Below are 21,993 nucleotides of genomic sequence, written 5' to 3' on the forward strand. Positions count from 1 at the left end.
ATAGATATGCAGTGAAATGCTGGCGAATGTGGATGAAAAGACCTAAATAGCAAAAAACAATATTATAAATGTTTTGCTTTTAAATGGAATAATTGTAAACATCATAATTGCCGCATGTAACATTTATTGCACTATTTAAAACCAGCTGATGGTTAGAGTGATTTCATTGCATGCATATTGTATCTATAATGTTACAACTTCTTTTATTTGATATTTAAACCCAGATCCAATGAAATAACATTTTAAAAAGTGTAACCAAATTGTAAGGAGTCACACATTTTTACAGCCTGCATCCCTTTGCTTTGTTTACTGTGTAAAGTACAACACATGCTGCAGTCTCACTTGTTATCATTACTGCTATGTGAAAAAGAGAATACAAAAATCCCATAATGGAGATTTATAATCAGTATATTCTTTTCCATTGTACGGTTTTGAATTACCAGACTGCAGGACAAGAAATGTTTTTATTTTTTTATTTTACAGACCTGCTTGACTACTAGGCAGCATCAACAGGCTGGGTGTGATTAAAAACAAAAATATATATTTGTGTAGTGCAAATCTATGAAAGGTTTCTGTTCTGAGGAGGTAAAAATCACAAACTAAAGGAATGTTTTTAGGTACAACGGGATGTTTCAGTATAACTTTGGCATGTGGTGGCTCTTTGATTCTTACATTTATGAATCAATCAATCAATCTATCTATCTATCTATCTATCTATCTATCTATCTATCTATCTATCTATCTATCTATCTATCTATCTATCTATCTATCTATCTATCTATTGTGCTAGATTCTACAAACCACATAACACTGTATTTTCTTATTCACCCATTCACATACACAATCCTCTACAGTAGTGGTGGTGGAGCTGTGATTGGGACCAACCAGTGATTCAATGCCTTGCCTGAGACACTTTAACACATGGATGTGCCAGGGATCAACCTGCCAACCCTGCATTTTGTAGACAGGTAGTAGACCACTCTACCTGAGCTATGGCTCCACTTCACTACATCACTATGCAGGGATGTAACAGACAATAGCACCTGTCAAATCAGCAGTTTTACTTTTCCTTTCCTTTCCTTTCCTTTCCTTTCCTTTTTTTGGACATTTGGACATTACTTTTGCTAGAAGAGGACATAAAAATTCTTGGTTTTACAGCTCCTTACACTGGCATTGGAGGCAAAACTGACAACTGTGTAGCTAAGCCTTGGTTGCAAGCATGTCAGGCTGCTACATGAGGCATGTATATACATGCCTCTTTGTCCAAGATTGAGACAAGGCTAAAGCACAGAAGCTTTACACAGATGTTAATATTAGCAATTTTTTAAAAAAGGACTGAAATTCATCACAGCATTGAAACATTATAGATTTGATCTGTTTATTTCTTGGTTCAAATGAAACAGTTACAGAAAAAAAAAAAAAGACTCTCAGTTTGTCTCGTGTGAGATATGGGTCCAGAAGTACAGTTTTATTTGTTGTACAATTCATGGAACTGTCTGGGAATGAATGCCCTCCAGAGGCTCATTCATAAGATAAATTGGCCTGAAATTCATTGGTCTTGCAGACTGTCTGTGCTTCTGTATGTATGTCTCACTCTCTCCTTCCTGTTTTTTAGCAGCAACACTCAAACAAACTCACAAACACACACATACCCTCGCGCTCTTGTGTTCTTTTGTGTTTCATGGAATTGCCGTGAGCTTGAGCTAAAAGAAGGGTAAAAAACACCTATGTCTGTCTGCATAGCTGAAGTCCAGCCTAGGGCCTCCTAGGCTTCAGTGAAGTGTGCTGTGATTTGACAAGGCCAGTGACGAGAGGCACTGTAAATATCCAGCTGTCATGTGACTCATTTAATGGCCTCAAGGAACCAACGAAAGGTCAATGTTTTCTGATGCCATTGCCAACAACTAAATTAAGTGACTTCATCTCTTGCTCATGCGTTTCTCCCATTTTAGGAGATGGATACATTTGAGTTGCTGCATCATTTTGTGCAGACACCGCTACAGTCATTTCTACATACATTTCTGGCAGTACACACAAAAAGCATGCGCACACACACACACATACGCGTCCTCATGCATGTCATCTGTGAAAGTGACAGCAGAATATTAACACATCTCCACAGCTTCTCTGATAAAGCAAATTATGACGCATCGTCTTTATACCAGCTCTGTGCAAAAGGTTAAATAACCTCATTTAAACTTAAACCATTATATAAAAGAATGAAAATCAACTAGAAATCAAGAAGTTAGCTCAGCTTTTCTGTGAATTTGCATGTTTCTCTGTTACCTCTTTTGTACCTGTTACTGTTAATGAATGAGTACCTGTGTGCAAAGTTCTAGTACCACAAAAATATGTTGCATCATCAGACAAAAAATAGGAACACACCTGCAAAGGAACGTGAAATATCAGGTAGTCTGCTGCAAAGAAATACAAAGCCGTAACTAGTAGGTGTTTTAAAGTAAAAAGGAAATAAATGCCTATGTGTGTCCAAAACCCCTGAAACTCTCCAACAGCCCCAGTGGAAAAGCCACTAATGAAATATATACCTCCCATGTCCTAAAACACTCATCACACAAATTCACTGGGCAAATTAAAATCCATTTTTCAGTGTGCAACTGGTCTCTTTGAATAAAATGTGGTTTACTTTGTTCAGTTTAGCGTGCCTTGGGGAGACATGGGAAATCAGGGAGGAAATAAGTTAGACAAAACTATCAGCCAAAGCACACGAGCAAGACTGGCAGGTTGTGGCTCTCCCTCTGTGTAAGCTGAGTGGTGATGAATCTAACAAGTCTGGGATTTGTGCACAAAGCTTTAAAGTAATCTGTCATGTCAAACTTCCAAATAAAGGCAGGCAACATCTCTGCTGAGAGACAGGCAGTACACTGGGGGTTTCAAGTGGCGCAGAAATGCACCTTACAGTATAATCAGAGGAGGGGGACTAGCCCTGTTGCATAAAGTCAGTAGTATATTTTATTAGTTTTGATCCTATCCTTAAATATGATCACATTTATTGTAGCCTTAGTATTAGTTTTATGGTTAGCAATGGTGGGTGGTTGGTTAGTCTTTGGCGCAAGTGGTGGATCTGACTGGGAAAATCAAAGACACTGCTCACTTATATAAAAGTTATTAGTCAATCAAAAGGTAGTTCTGCATGAAAGAATATAGAGTTCATTAATCTGTATTGGTTTGGTTCATTTTTTATGTCAAACTGTTTCTATTCTTTTAATTATTGTGGATTACAAATTATGCAAATAAAAAGTCACTTATAGCACATTATTAAATTATTAAATAACTGTTAAAAAAATTCCACTGGGATTGCAAAAAAACTTCTTTGATCAATCACAATCCACACAGCATCATTGCCACAGGCTAAAATTTGAGTCTCCAGAATCACTTAGGGGGCATATTTTGCTGGCTGACTAGCCTGGTTGCACAGCCAGGTGCATAGGTTTCCAAGATATTTGTAGACAATGACGTAAAAGAACAAACATTAGAAATATTGGAAAGCCCAGTTCTTCTTGATTGCAGCTATTTTTGTGCACAGCAGCACCCAGTTTATTATAAAGTTATAGTTGCTGAAACTATCAAATGATACCATAAACTAATCAGGAAAGTGTTTGGTGAGGTCATCTATCAAGTCCTTTACCCATAGACTTCGATACAACTGCAAATCTTTTTGCAACCAGACATGTCGCTCCCTCCTGATGATCATAAAGAACTCAGAAACTTCTGGCTTCATTTTACCGATGGGGCTGCAGCCATCTTTTATATACAGTCAGATTTGACCAAACATCAGTGTGTTATCTGACTTTCATCTAGTACCTCCAGCAGTACAAAGTACAAAGATGTACTTTAATCTTCAGAATATCAACACACTGACCAGGTGGTGTAAGGGGGGAGGGGGTGCAAAGAAACTGTATTGTTGCAATTGTTTTAGGTCCAACATGATCTCCTCTCTGTGACAAAACTGAGACAACATGTGTTTTAACAACAAATGACTTAATCATAATACACCCTCATGAATTTTAAAACAGTGCAGATTATGGCAATGGTAGACGTGAACTTGTAAGAGCAAATGATCTATAAATGATTTAGTAAGTACATCGCTTATTCATGTTGTAGTTCACAATATACTGAAGCGCTACACACAAGACAATGAATTTGGGGAAAGTGATAAAAAAAAGAAAATATGTCTTTACATTTTTTCTTGTTTGTTTATCACAGATTGTACATTTATTACAATAGGTTAATTGATGAAAAGCATTTAAAGGAAACAGCATTTAAATGAAAATGTTAGGAAAGATACAGATTAAGTATTGCCAAGTATGTCTATAGTCTTTATATATCACAGGGAATACTTGATTTGATGCCAGAAAGGCATCTAATTAAATACCATGCAATGCTGTGCTGTACCATCAGCGACTGCTCAGGGGAAAAAAAAAATCACCCAAGCAGGTAATTCATGTCCGGGGTATGCTTTTGGCACTTTTATAAAAAGAGTTAAGAGGACAGCAACACACAGGATACATGAATGTGAGATTTAGCTGAATTGCTGCTTTAATTAAACAAGAAGCACAGCCTTAACCATACTTTCCTATGTTTAAGATTGTGCTTACCTATGAGCTCTGTGCTACAGCTGATTTCAGCAGATTTTAGGTCACAGGCGTTGGCACTGACCAGACCATTGGTGCTTGTGATTATAACCATCTTTTTCCTGTAATTAGCAATTACCGAAGCTCTTCTCCAAGATGTTGAGGGGGCTGGAGAAGTGGTTTGGGATGGATTAAAGCTGACGTCAATGGCAAATGCAAATGTGCTTCTTCCAGCTTTATGTAAAAGCTCTGAATTGGGGGCTTAGCAGGGAAATTTTGTCCACATGCTCTAACCCATTCTTGTCAGTGCTGGAAGGATTGCGTGGTCTCACTGATGGGTTGGACGACCAGCTCCCTCAGCTTTGAAGCTGATAAACCTTTTAAAACCATGACAAATATTCTCCTGCAATTTTGCCAGAGGAAAGTCAAAGAAATGAAATAGGTATCGGGAGCAAGGAATATGAAAATTTGCTCCAACCACCTTGAACTCCACACCATACAGCCAAGGTTTTTTTTGTCTTTCTCTTAAAGGCTGAAGTGTTTATTCTTGCGCTGCTTTGAACTTGCAGTTGCTGTCTCTTCCTGAGCATCTTTTTTTTCCTGGGTAAAAAAAAATCACTATGAGTCTAGCAGCATGTAATGTCACATAGAGACCTGTGGCGTGTAGGGAAACAGTGAACAGCCAGCATTTTGCTGCACAACCTCCATGTCAGTGGCCGACATGGCTGCATGGCACAAGTTAGGCGGCAAGGGTGAGACATCCAGACAGTTTCCATAGTGATGTGGTTGAATGGAGGGGATTAGCAGGGGCAGTGTGGTGAGAAAGGATTGCAGGCTTCTGTCAAAGCTTCCATTTAAAGAGTTCCATGTCGTGGCTCCTTCCTATTTGGATATGCTGATGATGGACCTTTCGTTTCCCTTCACTCCCCACACTTTCCCTCACACAGACATGTTTTATGTGCACTGAAACTGCCACTTCCTTCTCAGTGGTGGTTTCTCAGGTGTAAAATATGTGATTAGCCAGCTTTGCACAGAGACATATGACACCAGTGCATAATTTACATACCAAAAAATAAGGCTGGGGGTAATTATTTCATCAAGGTTGGCTTTAGACACTAACCAAGGACAAACTATTCAAATAATTAACATGCTGCGTGATACAGCAATTCAACTTTCAAGCTGTACCCCCCAAAAGGTGCTGACTGTTTTCTCAGTACATATTTAAGGCCTCTTATATACTGTTTAGATCTTTCAGACAATTACAGACCGATTCACAACCTTCGTTAATTGCCCCTTGGGAATAAATAAAGTCTTCTGATTCTGATTCTGATTCATTTTATTTCCAAATGTCTCAAAAGATGTTGTTGGAAAGAATCAATGTGATTATTTTCACTGCATGAAGCACTACTACTAATTTCCTCATAGCCTCAGATACTGGACTTAGACCTGTATTTGTTCTGCAAAATCTAAGTGCAGCGAATTACTAGTGAGACAAGGACACACCACTGGAATTAGTGGAAAAGCACTGCATTGGTTTGAATTGTATCTATGTGATATAAGCACAGAGTGCCACAAAGTTCTGTGCTAGGGCTGGTACTTGTTATATATGCTTCCCTTAGGCATGTACAAAGTCGCACACAAAGTTTTGAGTGATCGTGCCCCATCATATCTTAAAGACCTCATCAAACCAATAGAGCACTTTGCTCTCAGACTGCAGGCTTACTTACAGTTCCTGAGTTTCTAAAAGTAGAATGGGAGGCAGAGGCTTCAGCTATCAGTATCCACTCCTGTGGAACCAGCTCCTTTTTTAAGTTCATGAGACAGACACCATCTCTACTTTTAATATAAGACTTAAAAATTTTCCTTTTGAAAAAAGATAATACTCAGGGCTTGGTCATGTGACCCTAAACCACTGCTTACTGCTACTATAGGCTCAGACTGCTGGGTGACTTCCCATGATTTATTTTTTGCTTCTTCTCCACACCCCCTTTTTTTTCATGCTCCATACATGTATGTACACCATTAATTGCATGTCAGTAACCTTTGTCTTCTTTCACCCATAGTTTGTTTGGTCCTCTTTGTTTTTTCTGGTCTCTTTACACACTCCTCTTTTGTGTCTTCTCTTTTCCGTTACCTCCAACCGGTTATGGCAGATGGCTGCCCCTCCCTGAGCAAGGTTTTGGTGGAAATCTTCCTGTTAAAATGGATTTCTTCCTCCCCACTGTTACCAAACGCTTGCTCATACCAAATCATCTTTTTTCTAATACTGTAATGTCTTTATAATATAAACTTCCACAAGATGCTGTTGTTAAGTCATGCTGATGTTCAAATAAATTTGATTTTAAATCTATATAATGTATAGGGCACTCATAGTAACAGTTTAATTTTGTGTGTAATGAAATGCTCTCTGCATATTTTCCTTCAATAAAAAAACACTCCTAATGTAATAATTATTCAGCTTTTAGGAATCTGATTATTGTGGATTTGCCATCCATTTATAATCAACTTGTGTTAATCCTATAAACTTTTATTTTTCATCTATCACTCTACAACATTGTTTGTAATTATGTAATGCCCAGAGAGCCTTACTAAGCAAAAAATTATGGGAGCTAATATACAACTCCTAATTGCACAAATAAAGTACAAGAAGAGCAAGAAGATAGAGACAATCGGTAACTCAGGTGGGAAGATATATAAAATGATTCAATCTGAGACCGGACTATTGTTTCAGAAATGTATCTATGGTAATGAGAAAAAGGCAAGGCTTCCAACATGTTAAAAGTATCACTAGGTACAATGTTTTCAGATTTTACATTAATATAGAATATCGGCATAAAGTGAAGAGTAGAAAAATCTGTTGTGATCTGTTAAAAGGTACATTTGGGGAAAATGGTAAAAGTCTTACATCATAGTGTATCCAATTAAGGCCTCTCCTGAGAGTGAGGAAAAGGGTTAGATAACAACATATGCTGCCAATTAAATTAATAAGAGTGATGTCTGTCCTGCCAGTTTTTTTTATTCATATGGCAGAAATGATAAGATTCAGCTGCACACAACAGACTATATTATATAAACAACTAATATGAGCAAATAGTTACAATATAATGATTACAATGTAGAATATGTTACATCTATATTCAGTGTATGGTATGTCTCCATTCATAGAAACAGTATAAATTCAGGCTATGAGTGGGCAAACAATGGTGCTCTTCTGTGCTTATTTTTTATTAAAGGAGACTATTTATTGTAACATTTCTTGTAAATTCTCATTTCATCGCTTAAATATGTAGTAAGTGTCTGGAAATTAGGCTGCCTGCACTGAAACCAGTATGTCCAGTGTGCCAAATAACCTTTTCAATTTTGATCATATTACTTAAAACAATGACTGAAGCTGTTTTTGCTAGAATACGGTCAAACTCATGGGTCTAGGATCATTCGTTTCAAAGGTCCTTTTAATCTTGGCCATGCATTTGTATGTTGGAGTGTAATTCTGAGTAGCCTAGATGTGTGTTTTAACCCTCAGAAGCCTAATCTGCACCATTAATGGACTTTTTGTAGAAGTTAATTAACCATTTTCAGTGATAGAGGCACAGCAATCCCAGTAGAGAGCCATATAAGGAGGGAGAAACGGAGGCCGATTATGTTGTTGCCTAGCAACACATGTACAAAAATTTGAAGCGATTTAGTGCCCCCATACTGGTTATCATGGAGGTCATATGTTTACTAAATCCACACCGTGTGCTGGCTGTCACACAGGGTTGTCAACACATCAGCATGAGTACCTGTCTCCGTCCTGCTCGGTGCATGGTGACGGGTCGATGCCAAACATGTTAAAGCTGCAGCTGGGCTGAATGTCTTTTAAATCATGACTGTCTAATTCCATGGATTTGTGGAAACAGCATTTCTTTTGAATGAGTGGCAAACATCCCAAAGGAGGAAAAAGCTAGTCTTTTACAGCGTTGCACAGTTGATCCCTCCAGGAAGGTAAAATAAGGGGAAATAACACAGAAAAGAGAAACAAAAAAAAGCTCTGCAAATTTGCTAGATGCTTCACTCAGTATTGCTGAAATATCATTAGTCAGCCCACATAAATAATTCTTACATCCCACAATACTTACTACGCGTGTAAATAATCTGGCAAAAGCTGTTTGTTGTAAAAAAAAAAAAAAATTTTAAACAACCAAAAAAATGTTCCCTCAGCTTGTTTTGCCTGGTTGTAAATCTCGTGTGTGTGTGTGTGTGTGCGTGTGCGTTTACATATATGTATATAGATATATATATATATTTGTGTGTGATAGAGAGAGAGAGTAAAGGAAAAAAAGAAGGCAAACAAAGAGATAGAGAGAGAAAGAGAGATGTAGGGAAGAAAAAAAGAAAGAGGCGAGACAGAGCTGCTGAGGCACTCACTTCACAGCAATTTAGGTCATGCTAAACAAATGCTATACTAAGGAAGCACAGACAAATACGAGTATCAAGCCTTGAAGTAATTCCAGTATCGTTAGAGGCTGTGTACTGTGAATATTCTGATGTGGTGGCTAAAAACATAAGAAACTGTGTACATGAAGTCTCAAGCATCTCTGTGCAGCATTTGTAGGTGTAAGGTAAATTTAATAAATCATCCCTGGGAAGGAAGATCAAATTATATTATACTCTACACAGAAATACTGAGTGAGCGTATATATTCAGTTATGCATTACTTCCCTAGTAGAATACATATAGGCTAGTCCCTCTATCATCAAGACACAAGTGGTACTGCATTGATATTATACTACACAAGTCCAAAAAAAATGTATAGCAGCAATCATGGTTACAGGCTGCTGAAAAGGGAGACAGCAGGTGAGAAGAGGCTGCACATCCAGGCTTCTGACAGCACAACTATTACAGGGATTACCTAATAAGACAAGCTTATATTCTAAATATCCTGTAGGAGACAGACTTGGTGTCAAAACAAAGGATTTATAAATATTTAATGGTGATTTTTAAATACATATTTGAATTGTATGTTGGGTGTTTTTAAAATTGGACTGAAACGTTCTTTTCTTCTTCTTCTGCAACATATATGTGGTCATTTTAAAAAAAATTCTTGATGCTGAACACAAGGAGCAATCCACGTCACTGATGCCCTGTTTTTATTTCCTCAGTCCAATGTATGAATTCATCCGACCTTATTAGACATTGCAACTTAAAAAAAAAACACTAAACTAAAAACACTACAAGTAAAACCATCGTTTCCACTGTACATTCTCAGCAAGTCGCCACACTGACTTGCATGTTTACAATAAACATAAAATGGGATGTGTACACAATTCCAGCAGAAGGAGAAAAACAACTCTGCGACAATATGAATAAAATATGTGAATTGCTTATGATTAGCATACTAATGACTAATCATCATGCTAATCAGTTCATTTTGTGGCCTCAAATTGCAGAGGGGTGTCTAAAAATGAGTCCATGAAGATGCATTTGAAAACTGAGACATGTTCAGAGAATTGCATAGAGATTACCTGGCAGTTAAAACAATCACTTCAAGGTAGGTTATTAAAACAGTATTGACACCAAGATAGAAAATTGAGTGACCTGCCCTCATCCTCGGGAGAGTATTTAAGCACTATTTCAGACATTAAAAAAAGGTTTTACATAAAATTTGAATGCTTTTACCCATTTGAAAAAATACTTGATCTTATATTTAAAACCCTAGTCAAAACATTTAAGTGCTCATTTTTTTAATTTTTATTCTTGATTTAATATTTTTCTTATTTTTAAAAATTCCCATTATTTATTTTTAATAATAGAGCCAAACAATTGGCCAATATTTTATTATTTCCCCAAGTATGTAGTAATTATACATTATTTGAAATGCATTTTAAAGCACATATAGGCACATATCTAAGGTGTCAATTTAAAAAAACATCTATTCATTAGGGTTGAAAAATGACAATAAGCAAACAGTGTTAAGTGAATTGCACTTTGGCTGCATCCTTCTGCAAACACCTCCCTAACATTTACATGATTTTACAGCCACTAGGCCGGTAAAGAGGGGCAACCCAAGCCTCAATCTCACACACGTACTCTAAAAGCCATTACAAGAAAGGACAAGTAATTCCAAACTAATGGAGCACACACAGCATTCACTTGGAGCCAAATACAGGCTTCTGGCTGAAATTAAGAGTCTGATGAAAAGGGCTGGTGAAAAGGGCAGTGAGCTGAATCAAACCAAAGCTGAGGGGTTAGGAGGTCAGCTGGCTGAGAGTGCATGTCACCAGCCTATTGGACATGCCTGTGTGCTCCATCAGCAGGTGTATAAATATGTGTCATGTTTCACACTCCATGTCCGCAGGGACGGCAACCCAGATGGGATTTTAAATGCTGCATTTAATGTGGTATCATTTAGTAGGTTAGTTCACCCCTCATTGGTTTGCCATCTGGTGCCCTCTCAGCCTGTGATAGGAACATTCACACTGGAGTCTCTGCTCCTGATCTCTCTGCCAGAGCATTTCCAGCAGTTTGCTCCACAGTCAGCTTGTATTCCCTCCACCTCAGTTCTGTCACATGAAACATTTTTCAAATTCTGCAGCAGGGAACTAAGTGATAGCAGTCAGCACGTGTAGAGTATGAAAGCAAACTACAAGCATGGAGGCAAACTACAAAGCCTTCAAGTTACTCAAAGGACAGGCAGGATAAGCCAACGTGACATCACTGATCACGCAAGAAAAATAGCTAAGCTAAAGAAAAGAAAGTTGTTCTAAAAATTGAAGTAAATCAAACAAGTGGGCCTATATTTATGTAATTTACTTACCTTTGCACTTTAAATTCACAAGCTGTTCCACAAAGATGTGTTTCGTTCTTGTCTTCTACTTCCAGAAGGTTTTCTTTAGAAGCAAGAATAAAGAAAAATTAAAAACCTACTACGAGTGGATCCATTCTTCGCTGTTACACGTGTTTAATAGTTCCCCCAAAGCATTTTTTTTTATCTTTAAGTGTTTTCCTTTTCCTTTTTTAGTCTTTTTTTTTTAATTGCGAGCTTATAGTCCACGTGTTTATTCTTCTCATATCGTCCCCCCATTTGTGGAAGACGTCGGGCTTTGGACGATTACAGGCAGAGTTAGACAACCAGCCAATGTTCCCTCCCTTTATTGACGGGCTCCCTTTATCACAATTTGCCAGATTTGCAGACAGCCGGTAACTGGCCTCCCCTTCCAAATACACGCGTTTGGAGCAGATAATGTTGCTTATATTAGCCCCCATATGTTTCCATTTTGCACCTCGATTTATTAGTGCGGGGGGGGGTTCTTTCGTGTGTATCTGTGAGTGGAGGGGGGGTCATATTTTGTGTAGCCAGGAGCAGAAGATCCCAAAATCTAATTTTGCCACCTGAATAAAATACTTTTTTAAGCCCCTAAAATAATAGCAGTTTATCGCTTTAAAATGAGGAATAATTGTGAATGGGAAATCTTTATTTCAGGAAATGTTTTACAAAGTTGCTCTTCTTGTTTGGGGGGATAATAGCCAAAAAGAAAAAAATGTGATTACCTATTTGACAGCATTAATTAAAATGTAAAGGGGGAAATCGTTTGAAATATTAAAAACAAACAGGCTGCAAGTGCGATGTCAGTGCAGCCTATAGATGAGGATGAGGAGGATGAGTGGGGGGGGCGACTTTGAGATGACATTGAGGCTGTGTAGATGGGAGTTGAGTCTCTGGTTGTTGATGTTAGTCGCACAAGGCGAAGCGGCTGCTGCCCGTGTTGATTCAGCCTCCTCCTCCTCCTCTTCATCCTCCTGGTCTTCAGCACTGCTCCCCGCTGGACAGCTCCTGCTTGGACCCCTCTAACGCTGCATGGTCCCTTTAAGTCTTTTAATGGAAGTAAAATCTATTTATGTTTCAAGAAATATTGGGAGTTTACAACTTCACCCACAGGAGGAATCTACGGATACCTCGTTCCGAGATTTGTGGCAGGCAGCGTATCCTCGGCGGCACAGATCACAGATTCACTGTGAGTAAACTGGGTGCTGAATTCTTGCGTCTGTCTGAGCGTGTGTACGTGTTTGAACACCTATACAAACGAGGCTGGTTAAAGCATGGTTATTATTTTTATTTATATTATTTTTCTTATCATGTGGTAATGATTAAACTGTGAATAGGGCTAGCGACATGTAGCTGGGATTCATGTAAATTGCACGATGATCTCTGAACCTACGCGCTGTATCCAATTAAATGGTCTATTGATTGCTGCATGCCAGTCATTTGGATGTTGCAAGTGTGGAGAGGACGCGATTTCAAGCGTTTAATAGCGCGCAAGCTTCTCAATTATTCGGGTAGATTGGGGTAGGAATTTGTGCAGCCTGGTGCGTAAAGCTTTTACGCATTGGACATCCCTTTGTCCCTAAAATGCGTTTTGCATTCGAGTTTGTTTGAGAGGTTTATTTTGTATCCCTGCTGCTTTCAGCTCTTTACGTGGTTAACTGTTAAGAATCTGTAGGTGGTAATTGGTGGACTTCGCTGTGCTTAAATCTCATAGGCTATTTGCTATCGCTACGGTGCGTCTTGCGCTTATGTGTATGTTTTGGATCCTGTAATTTGAGTCCAAGTTTGTTTGCTTTTTTTATAAATATTTTTTTCGGTATCTTTTAATAATATTTGCTGGATAATTAATTGCAAACATTGTTTAGGCTTCCATGTCTGCTGGTCTGGCTTTGAATGCTGTTAATTTATGTGCAATCTACCGTCTGTGTTTTAGTTCTGGGGCAAGTCAGCATGACTTTGCCCTCGATGGTTGTTTGTTGAGTCTGACATAAATGGAAATTTTTTCTTCAGGGTGCCAAATGATCGGGAGGTTCGTTAGTCTGCGTTTTCATATTCATACATCAGAGATAAACAGTGTTTATATTTGATTTCCATTCTTTTATTACATCTGCCGGGAGTATAACATGTCCATATTTGCTTATTAAATAACCACATTTTCTGCGCTCCCTTGAAGAGACAATCAATTAGCCTACTCTATTACAGGTTAACGACGACTGACGAGCCTTGTGCGCACAGGCTTCATCTCCAGACATTTGGTCCAGGGGTTAGGTCGAAAAACCGCGAAGCTGCTGTCTACGTGGACTGGTGCTGAAGTCTCCCGTCCGACTGCCAGGACCTCTGCCAAATCCAGAGACATGGCGACGAACGGCACCAAAACGGATGGACAAGTCACAGAACTGAATGAGGTGGCCACTAATAATGACAAACCCAAGTCACTGGACGTGAAACCCGAAAAGCAGAAAAAGGAGGTGCCCGATAGAGAAACATGGAGGGGGAAATTTGATTTTCTTCTGTCGTGTGTGGGTTATGCAATTGGACTGGGAAACGTATGGAGATTTCCCTATCTCTGTGGAAAAAACGGTGGAGGTAAAGATTATTTTCACAGCTAATTTAACAGCATGTATCATTCAGTTCTATGATACACATAGTCGAGCTGACCAAAGTGATCGTGCTGATAACATAAAAAGAATTAAATCATCCTCATATAATTAATTTACTCGGGGCAATTTTAGCCTAAAATTGATAACTCGTAAGTGCATAACGTAATCTCCTTTTGTCCATCCAGGAGCCTTCTTAATTCCCTATTTTTTGACCCTTATATTTGCTGGGGTCCCCTTGTTCCTGTTGGAATGCTCCCTCGGTCAATACACCTCAATTGGAGGGCTTGGTGTGTGGAAACTGGCTCCTATGTTTAAAGGTATATGAACAGAATAGTTAAAGGTAACCAGGATTATCAAAAGAAAATATTTACTTTGCTGAAAAAAGCATGAATATTTATGATGTTGATGCTTATAAGAAATAAGTATGGCCATCACTATATGTGGAGGCCACACTCAAATCCAATAATAGTTGTATAGTGGCTAATTCATTTTTCTGTGACAGGTGTGGGCCTTGCAGCGGCTGTTCTGTCCTTCTGGCTCAACATTTACTACATTATAATCATTGCTTGGGCCATTTACTACCTGTACAACTCCTTCACCACTGTAAGTATTATACAGTGTGTTTCATTTAAAGCTGAAGGCAAGATAAGAGCAAGGTTGTTCATTGGGAACATAGCCTGCAATATCTGCAAGAAACTGGTAATCCCTAAATTTGTCATGGAGAAAGAAATCGCAAATTTCTATTTTTCAGGAACTTCCATGGAGCTCATGTAACAATGAATGGAACACAGAGAGATGTTATACAAACTACAGCATTGCAGACACCACCAATCTCACCAGTGCAGTGGTGGAGTTTTGGGAGTAAGATATTGACTGCTTTCTCTTGCTTTTCACAACAGCAGCGCTTTAAACTGTCCTGCATGCTTCCCCGAGCTACATAAAAGACAGCCTCCTCTGCTGCATGGTTATTTCCCTGTGTGTGTATAATAGTCTTATTGTTGCTTCCTCTGACTTATAGGCGCAACATGCATCAAATGACTGATGGCTTGGAAAAACCAGGCCAGCTTCGAGTGCCACTGGCAATAACGCTAGCTATTGCCTGGGTCCTCGTGTACTTCTGTATTTGGAAAGGGGTTGGCTGGACAGGAAAGGTAAGATGTTTGATAGATTTGGTTACCCAAGACCTCTGATGCTATGCTGATTCCCAAAGTGGAACACTATGTGAGCTATGCAATATTTATCACTTTAATATCAGCTCATCAATCATTCAAATTGCAATCAGTATCGTCCAGATTTGTTTCAAAATAGGAGAGGAGTTAGCATAAACTCATGTTCACTAATCCTGCTCTGCCTTATGGCGGCTCCCCTAATTCTGCTTCTCCTGACACTTCCTCTATCCTGCGTGTGGATTTGTGATAGGTAGAGCAACAAACAGCCGCTTGCAAGAATCTGGCTTTATCTTTCCTCTTCACTTGGGGCAGATTCCCTCTCTTGTGGTGCCACATTTTGAAAGTGTGGTTTATCACATGACCATGGAAAATAATATTTGGTTTGGTCACAAAATACCCCATCCCCCACCTCCCCATGCTTTGCACACACATATCTTACACTGTATGAGAAATTCAGAGACACAGACAGGCCAGTTGTAAGTGAAGTTTCATTTGCTTTTTTTGTTGTTGTTGTTGTTGTTCGGAAAAGCTACAGAAACTTTACAGATCTCATGAAAATGTATAAATCTATGGATCATATATATTGTTAAAATGCAGCGATGTTACCCTGCTGATAATGGTCTTACATTTTCAGGTCGTTTACTTCTCAGCCACATATCCTTACTTCATGCTGTTTATTCTCTTCATCCGTGGGGTGACTCTACCTGGAGCTAGAGAAGGAATTTTGTTCTATATCACCCCTGACTTTGAAAAGCTCAAAGAATCTGAGGTAATGACATATTATTACATGATTCATACCCATGTACTGCATGCCTGAGTGAGCAGACGACGGCCTCACGCAGTTATTTTCTCCTTTTGTCAGGTATGGCTCGATGCAGCTACCCAGATCTTTTTTTCCTACGGATTGGGATTGGGGTCACTTATAGCTCTAGGCAGTTATAACCCTTTCAATAATAATGTTTACAGGTAAGACTGGTGATGATTCATGAACAGGATGTAATCTTTGAGACAACGACAAAGACTGCTGCTCAATTTAATATATGAGAGTAAATTGCAATACCTGAAGATAGAAGTAATTAAATTGTTGCTACTTTATAAGATAACTTAATCCAATTCGATCTTACTTGGTGGAAGCCTTTAAAAGGAGGTTATAAATGTCAGTTCCTGGCATGAATATAATAAAAATCTAAGGCAGCTTCTTTCTGTTGGTGTGTGTGCTGGAGGAAAAAAGGTACTATTATTGCAAAGCCTGTTTTCTCCAGCAGCCCCATGGTTCTGGGTCACATAAACAATCAGTTACATAAAAATAGTTGCATTCATTTTGTGCATTTTGTGCCCTTGATTCAAATGGATCTAGCTTTCTACAACATCTATATCTATAAAAATGTGACAATGGTAATGTTTGATGTGAGGTTTTGAATGGAAATATATTTATATCATTCACAATTAATAAATATTGCTTATATATAAAACACTACAATGGAAAGAAACAGATAACAATGATGACCTCATTTTGAGGTTTTTCAGAGAAGATCAGTTAAGAAGCACAAGAATTAGTCAATTTAAGTCTTTGACACAAGCTGTATTTTACATTTCCTCTCCCCAGAGACTCCATCATTGTGTGCTGCATCAACTCGTGTACCAGCATGTTTGCTGGCTTTGTAATCTTCTCTATTGTTGGCTTCATGTCACATGTGACAAAGAAACCCATTGCTGATGTAGCAGCTTCAGGTAACTACAGATTGTTTTCTTCTGTGATGATTCTGCGTCTGCACAAAAAAGCTGCACTGTCATTGATGCTCACTGATGAACAGCATCAGTCAACACTTCTGTGTGAATATGTATGCATCTCGTTATCAGAATACTGTGAGAGGAACCCTGACGAAATATGATTTTTCCTGTTTTCCAACCAGGTCCTGGCTTAGCTTTTCTGGCCTATCCGGAGGCTGTAACCCAATTGCCCGTCTCCCCTCTCTGGGCCATTCTGTTCTTCTCCATGCTGCTCATGCTGGGAATAGACAGCCAGGTAAGGGGCTTGGAGATGATCTGCTCATGGGCTGACCTAAATATTTTAAATGCAGGTACATATCATGCAGCTCACCCCTGCTCTCTGCATGATAAGCATGCAATTTGCTTCTTGTGGACAGATATAGCTGGGCTTTGACATTGGCTGTCAAGTATTTTTAATGCAACTTTATCACCTCCATTTGCCTGCAGGTCCCTTTACGTGTGCGTGTGTTTTTTCTCTTAATATATGATAGCTCAGTTTGAATAAAGCTAGAGCAATTTGAACACCATATATGCAGTTACACAATGCCCATGAGCATCAGCACTTCAAAGTAAAAGACTAATTTTAACCCTATTCTAAATGTCATATCACCAGTGCTTTTGCATACAAGGGCTATTACCAAAATGGCATCCAAGAAGTGAATGCTTGGTCATTCAGAAGATCACACTAGTGATTTTGTCCCATGGTTTGCTGCACACCGCGGTTCTTTGTTAGTCTAACCAGTTAAATAAAGGTTCTCTGTTAAAGAATGCATTTTGCTACATAACTGCAAATCTCTGCAAAACGTGGAAATCCATTCTTTTAAAAACACCCACATTAAAGAATATAAAAGCAGCAAAGTGGAAAAAAGTGCTAGTATTCATACTTATCCCTAATGCTGTTTCTATGACTCTGTCCTTCAGTTCTGCACTGTTGAAGGCTTCATCACTGCTCTGGTGGATGAGTTTCCCAGAGTTCTTAGAGGTAGACGAGAGCTCTTCATCGCGGTTGTCTGTCTGGTGTCCTATGTGATTGGACTTTCAAACATCACGCAGGTACAGCAGGGCGTCTTTCTCATATTACCACTGACTATTCATGGCCTTAGGTTAAACAAATTAGTGAAAGAAAGGAGAAAAATTATTAAAAGATACAAGTAAAACATGTGCATCTATGTACTATGCAAAAGGCAATTTGTATTTTAATCAGTGGCTTTAATTGATTACAGCACCAGAGTATATTTGCACATAAAGTTTTCAATAACACCTATCAATTTCTCTGTAACCAGGGAGGAATCTATGTGTTCAAACTGTTCGACTACTACTCTGCCAGTGGAATGTCCCTGCTGTTCTTGGTCTTCTTTGAATGCATCTCCATATCCTGGTGCTACGGTGTGTATCAGGAATGTTTCATTAAACATAGCAAGAGAAACAAAATAAGCATTTTTTTTTTTTTACAATTTTAAAATAGGTTTGCAAAAAAAAAAAAAAATCTAATATGTGAACGGCTGAAAGCCTCAGGTGCATCCAGAGATATTTGCACAACTTCAAGCGACGTTCAGCCTCAAGGTCACGAGCACTCATGTGTTCCACCCCACCATCCTCATCATCATGCATGGCAGACCAGGGGCAAATTGAAATAAATTGGATATGAATATTTTGATCATAGATTCATTTGTCTCGCAGGTGTGAACAAGTTCTATGACAACATCCAGGAGATGATTGGCTACAAGCCTTGCATATGGTGGAAGTTGTGCTGGGTTGTATTCACCCCTCTCATTGTCGCAGTGAGTCCTCCGAACTTACAGAACAGTACATCTAAAGTCACGACATGAAAAATGAAACAATAAATAAAGTCAATATTACCTGCCTGCAGCCATGTCAGGCTAAGACAGCGCTGCCTGTAGTCAGTGGTGTCAGGATGCATAAAGGGTTTCATGTCTCCCACAGGGGGTGTTCTTGTTCAGCGCCGTACAAATGGTTCCTCTCACAATGGGAGACTATGTGTTCCCAAGCTGGGGTCAGGGAGTAGGCTGGCTCATGGCGCTGTCCTCCATGATTCTCATACCAGGATATATGATCTACATGTATCTCGGGCTCAAGGGCACTTACAAAGAGGTAAGAAGGAAATCATCTGTTGTTGGGTCACTGGGTAAACAGCACAGATTTTGCCAGCTTTTATTTATAGGTTTTTAGCTTCACTCTGTAACCTAGTATCTTCTTTCTCTTATGTAATTATTTTCACCACGTGTTCTGCTCCCAGCGACTTCGGATAATGCTTCAGCCCCCTGCAGTTGTCAGGCGACCTCAGGAGAATGGACCAGAGCAGCAAGTGGAAACCAACACCGCTAACCTGTCCAGCCCTGCCAATCCAACCAGTGCTGCCAGCCCTGCCAACCCAGCTCCTGCAAACACTGCCAGCCCCACCAGTCCAGCTCCTGTCAACTCAACCAGCCCAGTGACACCTGCTAACCCGGCCCCTCCACCAGCTAATCCAGCCAGCGCCTCTAGCCCTGTGAATCCTGTGACAAGTCCTTCCACCACTATCACCACCACCACCACTACCGCAACTGGTCCGGCTAACCCTCCCACCACAACAGTTAGCCCAACCAGCCCACCACCCAACCCAACTAGCCCAGCAGAGCCCGTCAGCCCCCCGAACCCAACAAGCCCGACCTCTAACCTGACCAATGCCGAGGCCAACGTGTAGACAACAAAGAAACCCTCATGGAGCATGTAGACAAAAGAGAACATTACAAAGGACTTCCAAGATTATAATTGATTCACCTACCTCCAGGGGCAATATGTGATCAAAACAGATTTTCAAACCATGTTAATTTTTTTTCTGCATTTGTAAAACCAAGCCAACGATGTCCTATTGTTGGTTTACATTCCGAAAACAATATCAAAGACTGTTAGTGTCCACAAATACAAGTATAATTCTGGGTAAAAAAAAAAATGTAAACATACTGTGTAATACTGTGAGAAAAGAAAAAAAAACTTAGAGATATAGATTAGAGATTTGTTGAATATCTTCATGAATCAAGTAAATTCCGTGTGAATATAGTAGATGAAGTAGTGAACAAAATTGACATAATTGAAGAGTGCAAAGGATGGCGTCAATTTTCCTTTTTTTTTGTGGATGTTTTCTAAACCTCACACAGTTGTCTCTTTTCCAAATGTTGCTCTCTGTGAGGTAAAACATGGCCACAAGGCAAACGGGGAGCTCTGAGTAAGCACAATGCCAATAAGAAGTTCATGTTAAGGAGCTCTGGAGCGATCCAGTATTTGTTGCAAAAGATTATGTGTGTGAGAGAGACTGTTATTTTTCCTTCTTTTTTTCAGTAAAAAAAAAGACAGAGAAAACTTTTATGTGATCAAAACATTTTTAGAATTATTTTTAGGATGTTTTATACTATATGTGTTGTGATGGAGGACCAAAATCAATAGGCAGACAAAAGCAAAAACTATGCTATTAAGTATTCGGTTGGTAAAGCACAGGGTACAAAGAAGTACAATAATAATAATGATGATGATAATAATAAAAGCACAGGGTTCGAAAAGCGATTTACAAACATCGACTATCCCTTAATGCTGACAGTCAATCCTGTTTACGTTTTGCATGCTTTCCTCAGGAACATCAGCGAAATACTGCTGAAATGTCTCCTGACAAACAAAAGAAGAGAAACAGAGTAGGCCTTAAGCCAGTACACCAATTCCAACTAAGCCATAGTCTGTTTACATGACTGGGCAGAAGTACAAAATACCACTTTGTATGCTAGCACAAAAAAAACTGGACCAACTCTGTGTTTAAGTACAGTCATGTTTTTTTTCTTTGTGTGTCTTGATCAAATATAGTTTGATCAATATGTATTCAGCAATACATATGTAGGTGTATAAGTGCAGGCCATTAAGCAAGTGGTCTGTTTCTCTTTTTGTTGATGTTGTCTTTGCTTTACTACCGAAAAAGCATAAGCTTTAATTTTCCCAGAGTTTTGCCATGGTGTGTCAAGACAATGTTAGTTTGCTTCTATGGCAGCTACTGTGAAAGGCATCTGGTTGAACAGCACATGTTTACTTTGAAAAGCAAAACAACTGAGCGAAAATGTGAAATGGCTACAGTTCATGTCCTGTGAATTTTGTATAAAGTTAATCTACCACAGTTTTCTCTGGAAGTTTGTTGTAAAACTGTACTGTGTAAAACATGTAACTGTGAATGTCTGTAATACATTGGAAGTTATTGTCTAAATGTTGAAAAAATGGAGTTGCTGTTTTCTGCAATAATATTTTGATCACAGAAGCTAAAGCACATATCTTACAGAAATATACGAAATGATGATGATGATGATGATGACAATGAAGATGCTGACGATTATATTAAAAATAGAACCTATGTCTAGTAAAAAACAATATTGTTTTGTATATTTTTAACTGTCTCACTGCCTAATGTAAAACATAATATAAACATGATATGTATCTAAATGGTGTCACATGATAAAGCACGATTGTTATGTTATACAAACAGAAAAAGACTGAAAAAATAAAGAGTTATAGAAAATATAAATACAACACACGCCTGGCATATGTCCCTTATAGCATTTGTTTTTAAACAAGCAGAATGAAATAGTGCTTCTGGTAACACTGTTACCAGAAAATTAGGTCAACTCCAAATATCCTATCAAAAAAATCAAAAAAATAAAAATATCCTGCACTGACTCTTCCTGCAGTAATTGGCTGTTGTTCCCTCGCTTGTAAATAAACCCTGTCCATAGAGCATTTCTAGTCAAAAGATATAAGAAAGTGTGAAACCAATAAAATTACATGGAGGGATTTGGGGGGGGGCTTGGTGTGTTGTGTAGCTGCATTCATCTTTTGTTTATTTTAGAATGAGACCAGGTGGGACGTGTAAAATAGAATAAGACTGCCTTGGTAGCTTTGGGTGAAGATGACATCCAACCCTACCATGGAGGTAAAATTAAACATCATTACAGTCAAAAAATAAATAAAAAGCAATTACACATCAAAAGCAAAATTGACTGAAGCCCTTCCTTGTGGTTTACTGA

At 38.8% G+C, this 21,993-nt stretch overlaps 1 protein-coding gene across 3 annotated transcripts; it reads left to right on the plus strand.

Annotated features, from left to right (window-relative positions):
• The first annotated feature begins 12,257 nt into the window (after positions 1-12,257).
• On the plus strand, positions 12,258-21,509 carry slc6a1a (solute carrier family 6 member 1a). Of its 3 annotated transcripts, none has more exons than XM_005448660.4 (15): positions 12,258-12,586; positions 13,600-13,983; positions 14,183-14,314; positions 14,500-14,600; positions 14,749-14,858; positions 15,016-15,148; positions 15,801-15,935; positions 16,029-16,132; positions 16,773-16,897; positions 17,080-17,192; positions 17,858-17,989; positions 18,220-18,322; positions 18,617-18,717; positions 18,881-19,048; positions 19,194-21,509. In XM_005448660.4, exons 2-15 carry the CDS (start codon positions 13,752-13,754, stop codon positions 19,638-19,640), a joined length of 2,136 nt encoding a protein of 711 aa, XP_005448717.1. In that variant the 5' UTR covers positions 12,258-12,586; positions 13,600-13,751; the 3' UTR covers positions 19,641-21,509. The 3 variants fall into 3 exon arrangements, with proteins under 3 accessions (XP_005448717.1, XP_003438870.1, XP_025757449.1); XM_003438822.5 differs by lacking the exon at positions 12,258-12,586 and adding an exon at positions 12,840-12,938; XM_025901664.1 differs by lacking the exon at positions 12,258-12,586 and adding an exon at positions 13,113-13,130.
• The last annotated feature ends 484 nt before the right edge of the window (positions 21,510-21,993 follow it).

This window comes from Oreochromis niloticus, linkage group LG20, assembly GCF_001858045.2.
Source record: "Oreochromis niloticus isolate F11D_XX linkage group LG20, O_niloticus_UMD_NMBU, whole genome shotgun sequence".
NCBI classification, from domain to species: domain Eukaryota; kingdom Metazoa; phylum Chordata; class Actinopteri; order Cichliformes; family Cichlidae; genus Oreochromis; species Oreochromis niloticus.

Coding starts and splice junctions, on each gene's coding strand:
- slc6a1a (XM_005448660.4), top strand. CDS start 13,752: ATGGCGACGAACGGCACCAAAACGGATGGACAAGTCACAGAACTGAAT. Junction 15,936..16,028: donor AAAAGCTCAAAGAATCTGAG/GTAATGACATAT, acceptor TCCTTTTGTCAG/GTATGGCTCGATGCAGCTAC. Junction 16,898..17,079: donor TGCTGATGTAGCAGCTTCAG/GTAACTACAGAT, acceptor TTTTCCAACCAG/GTCCTGGCTTAGCTTTTCTG.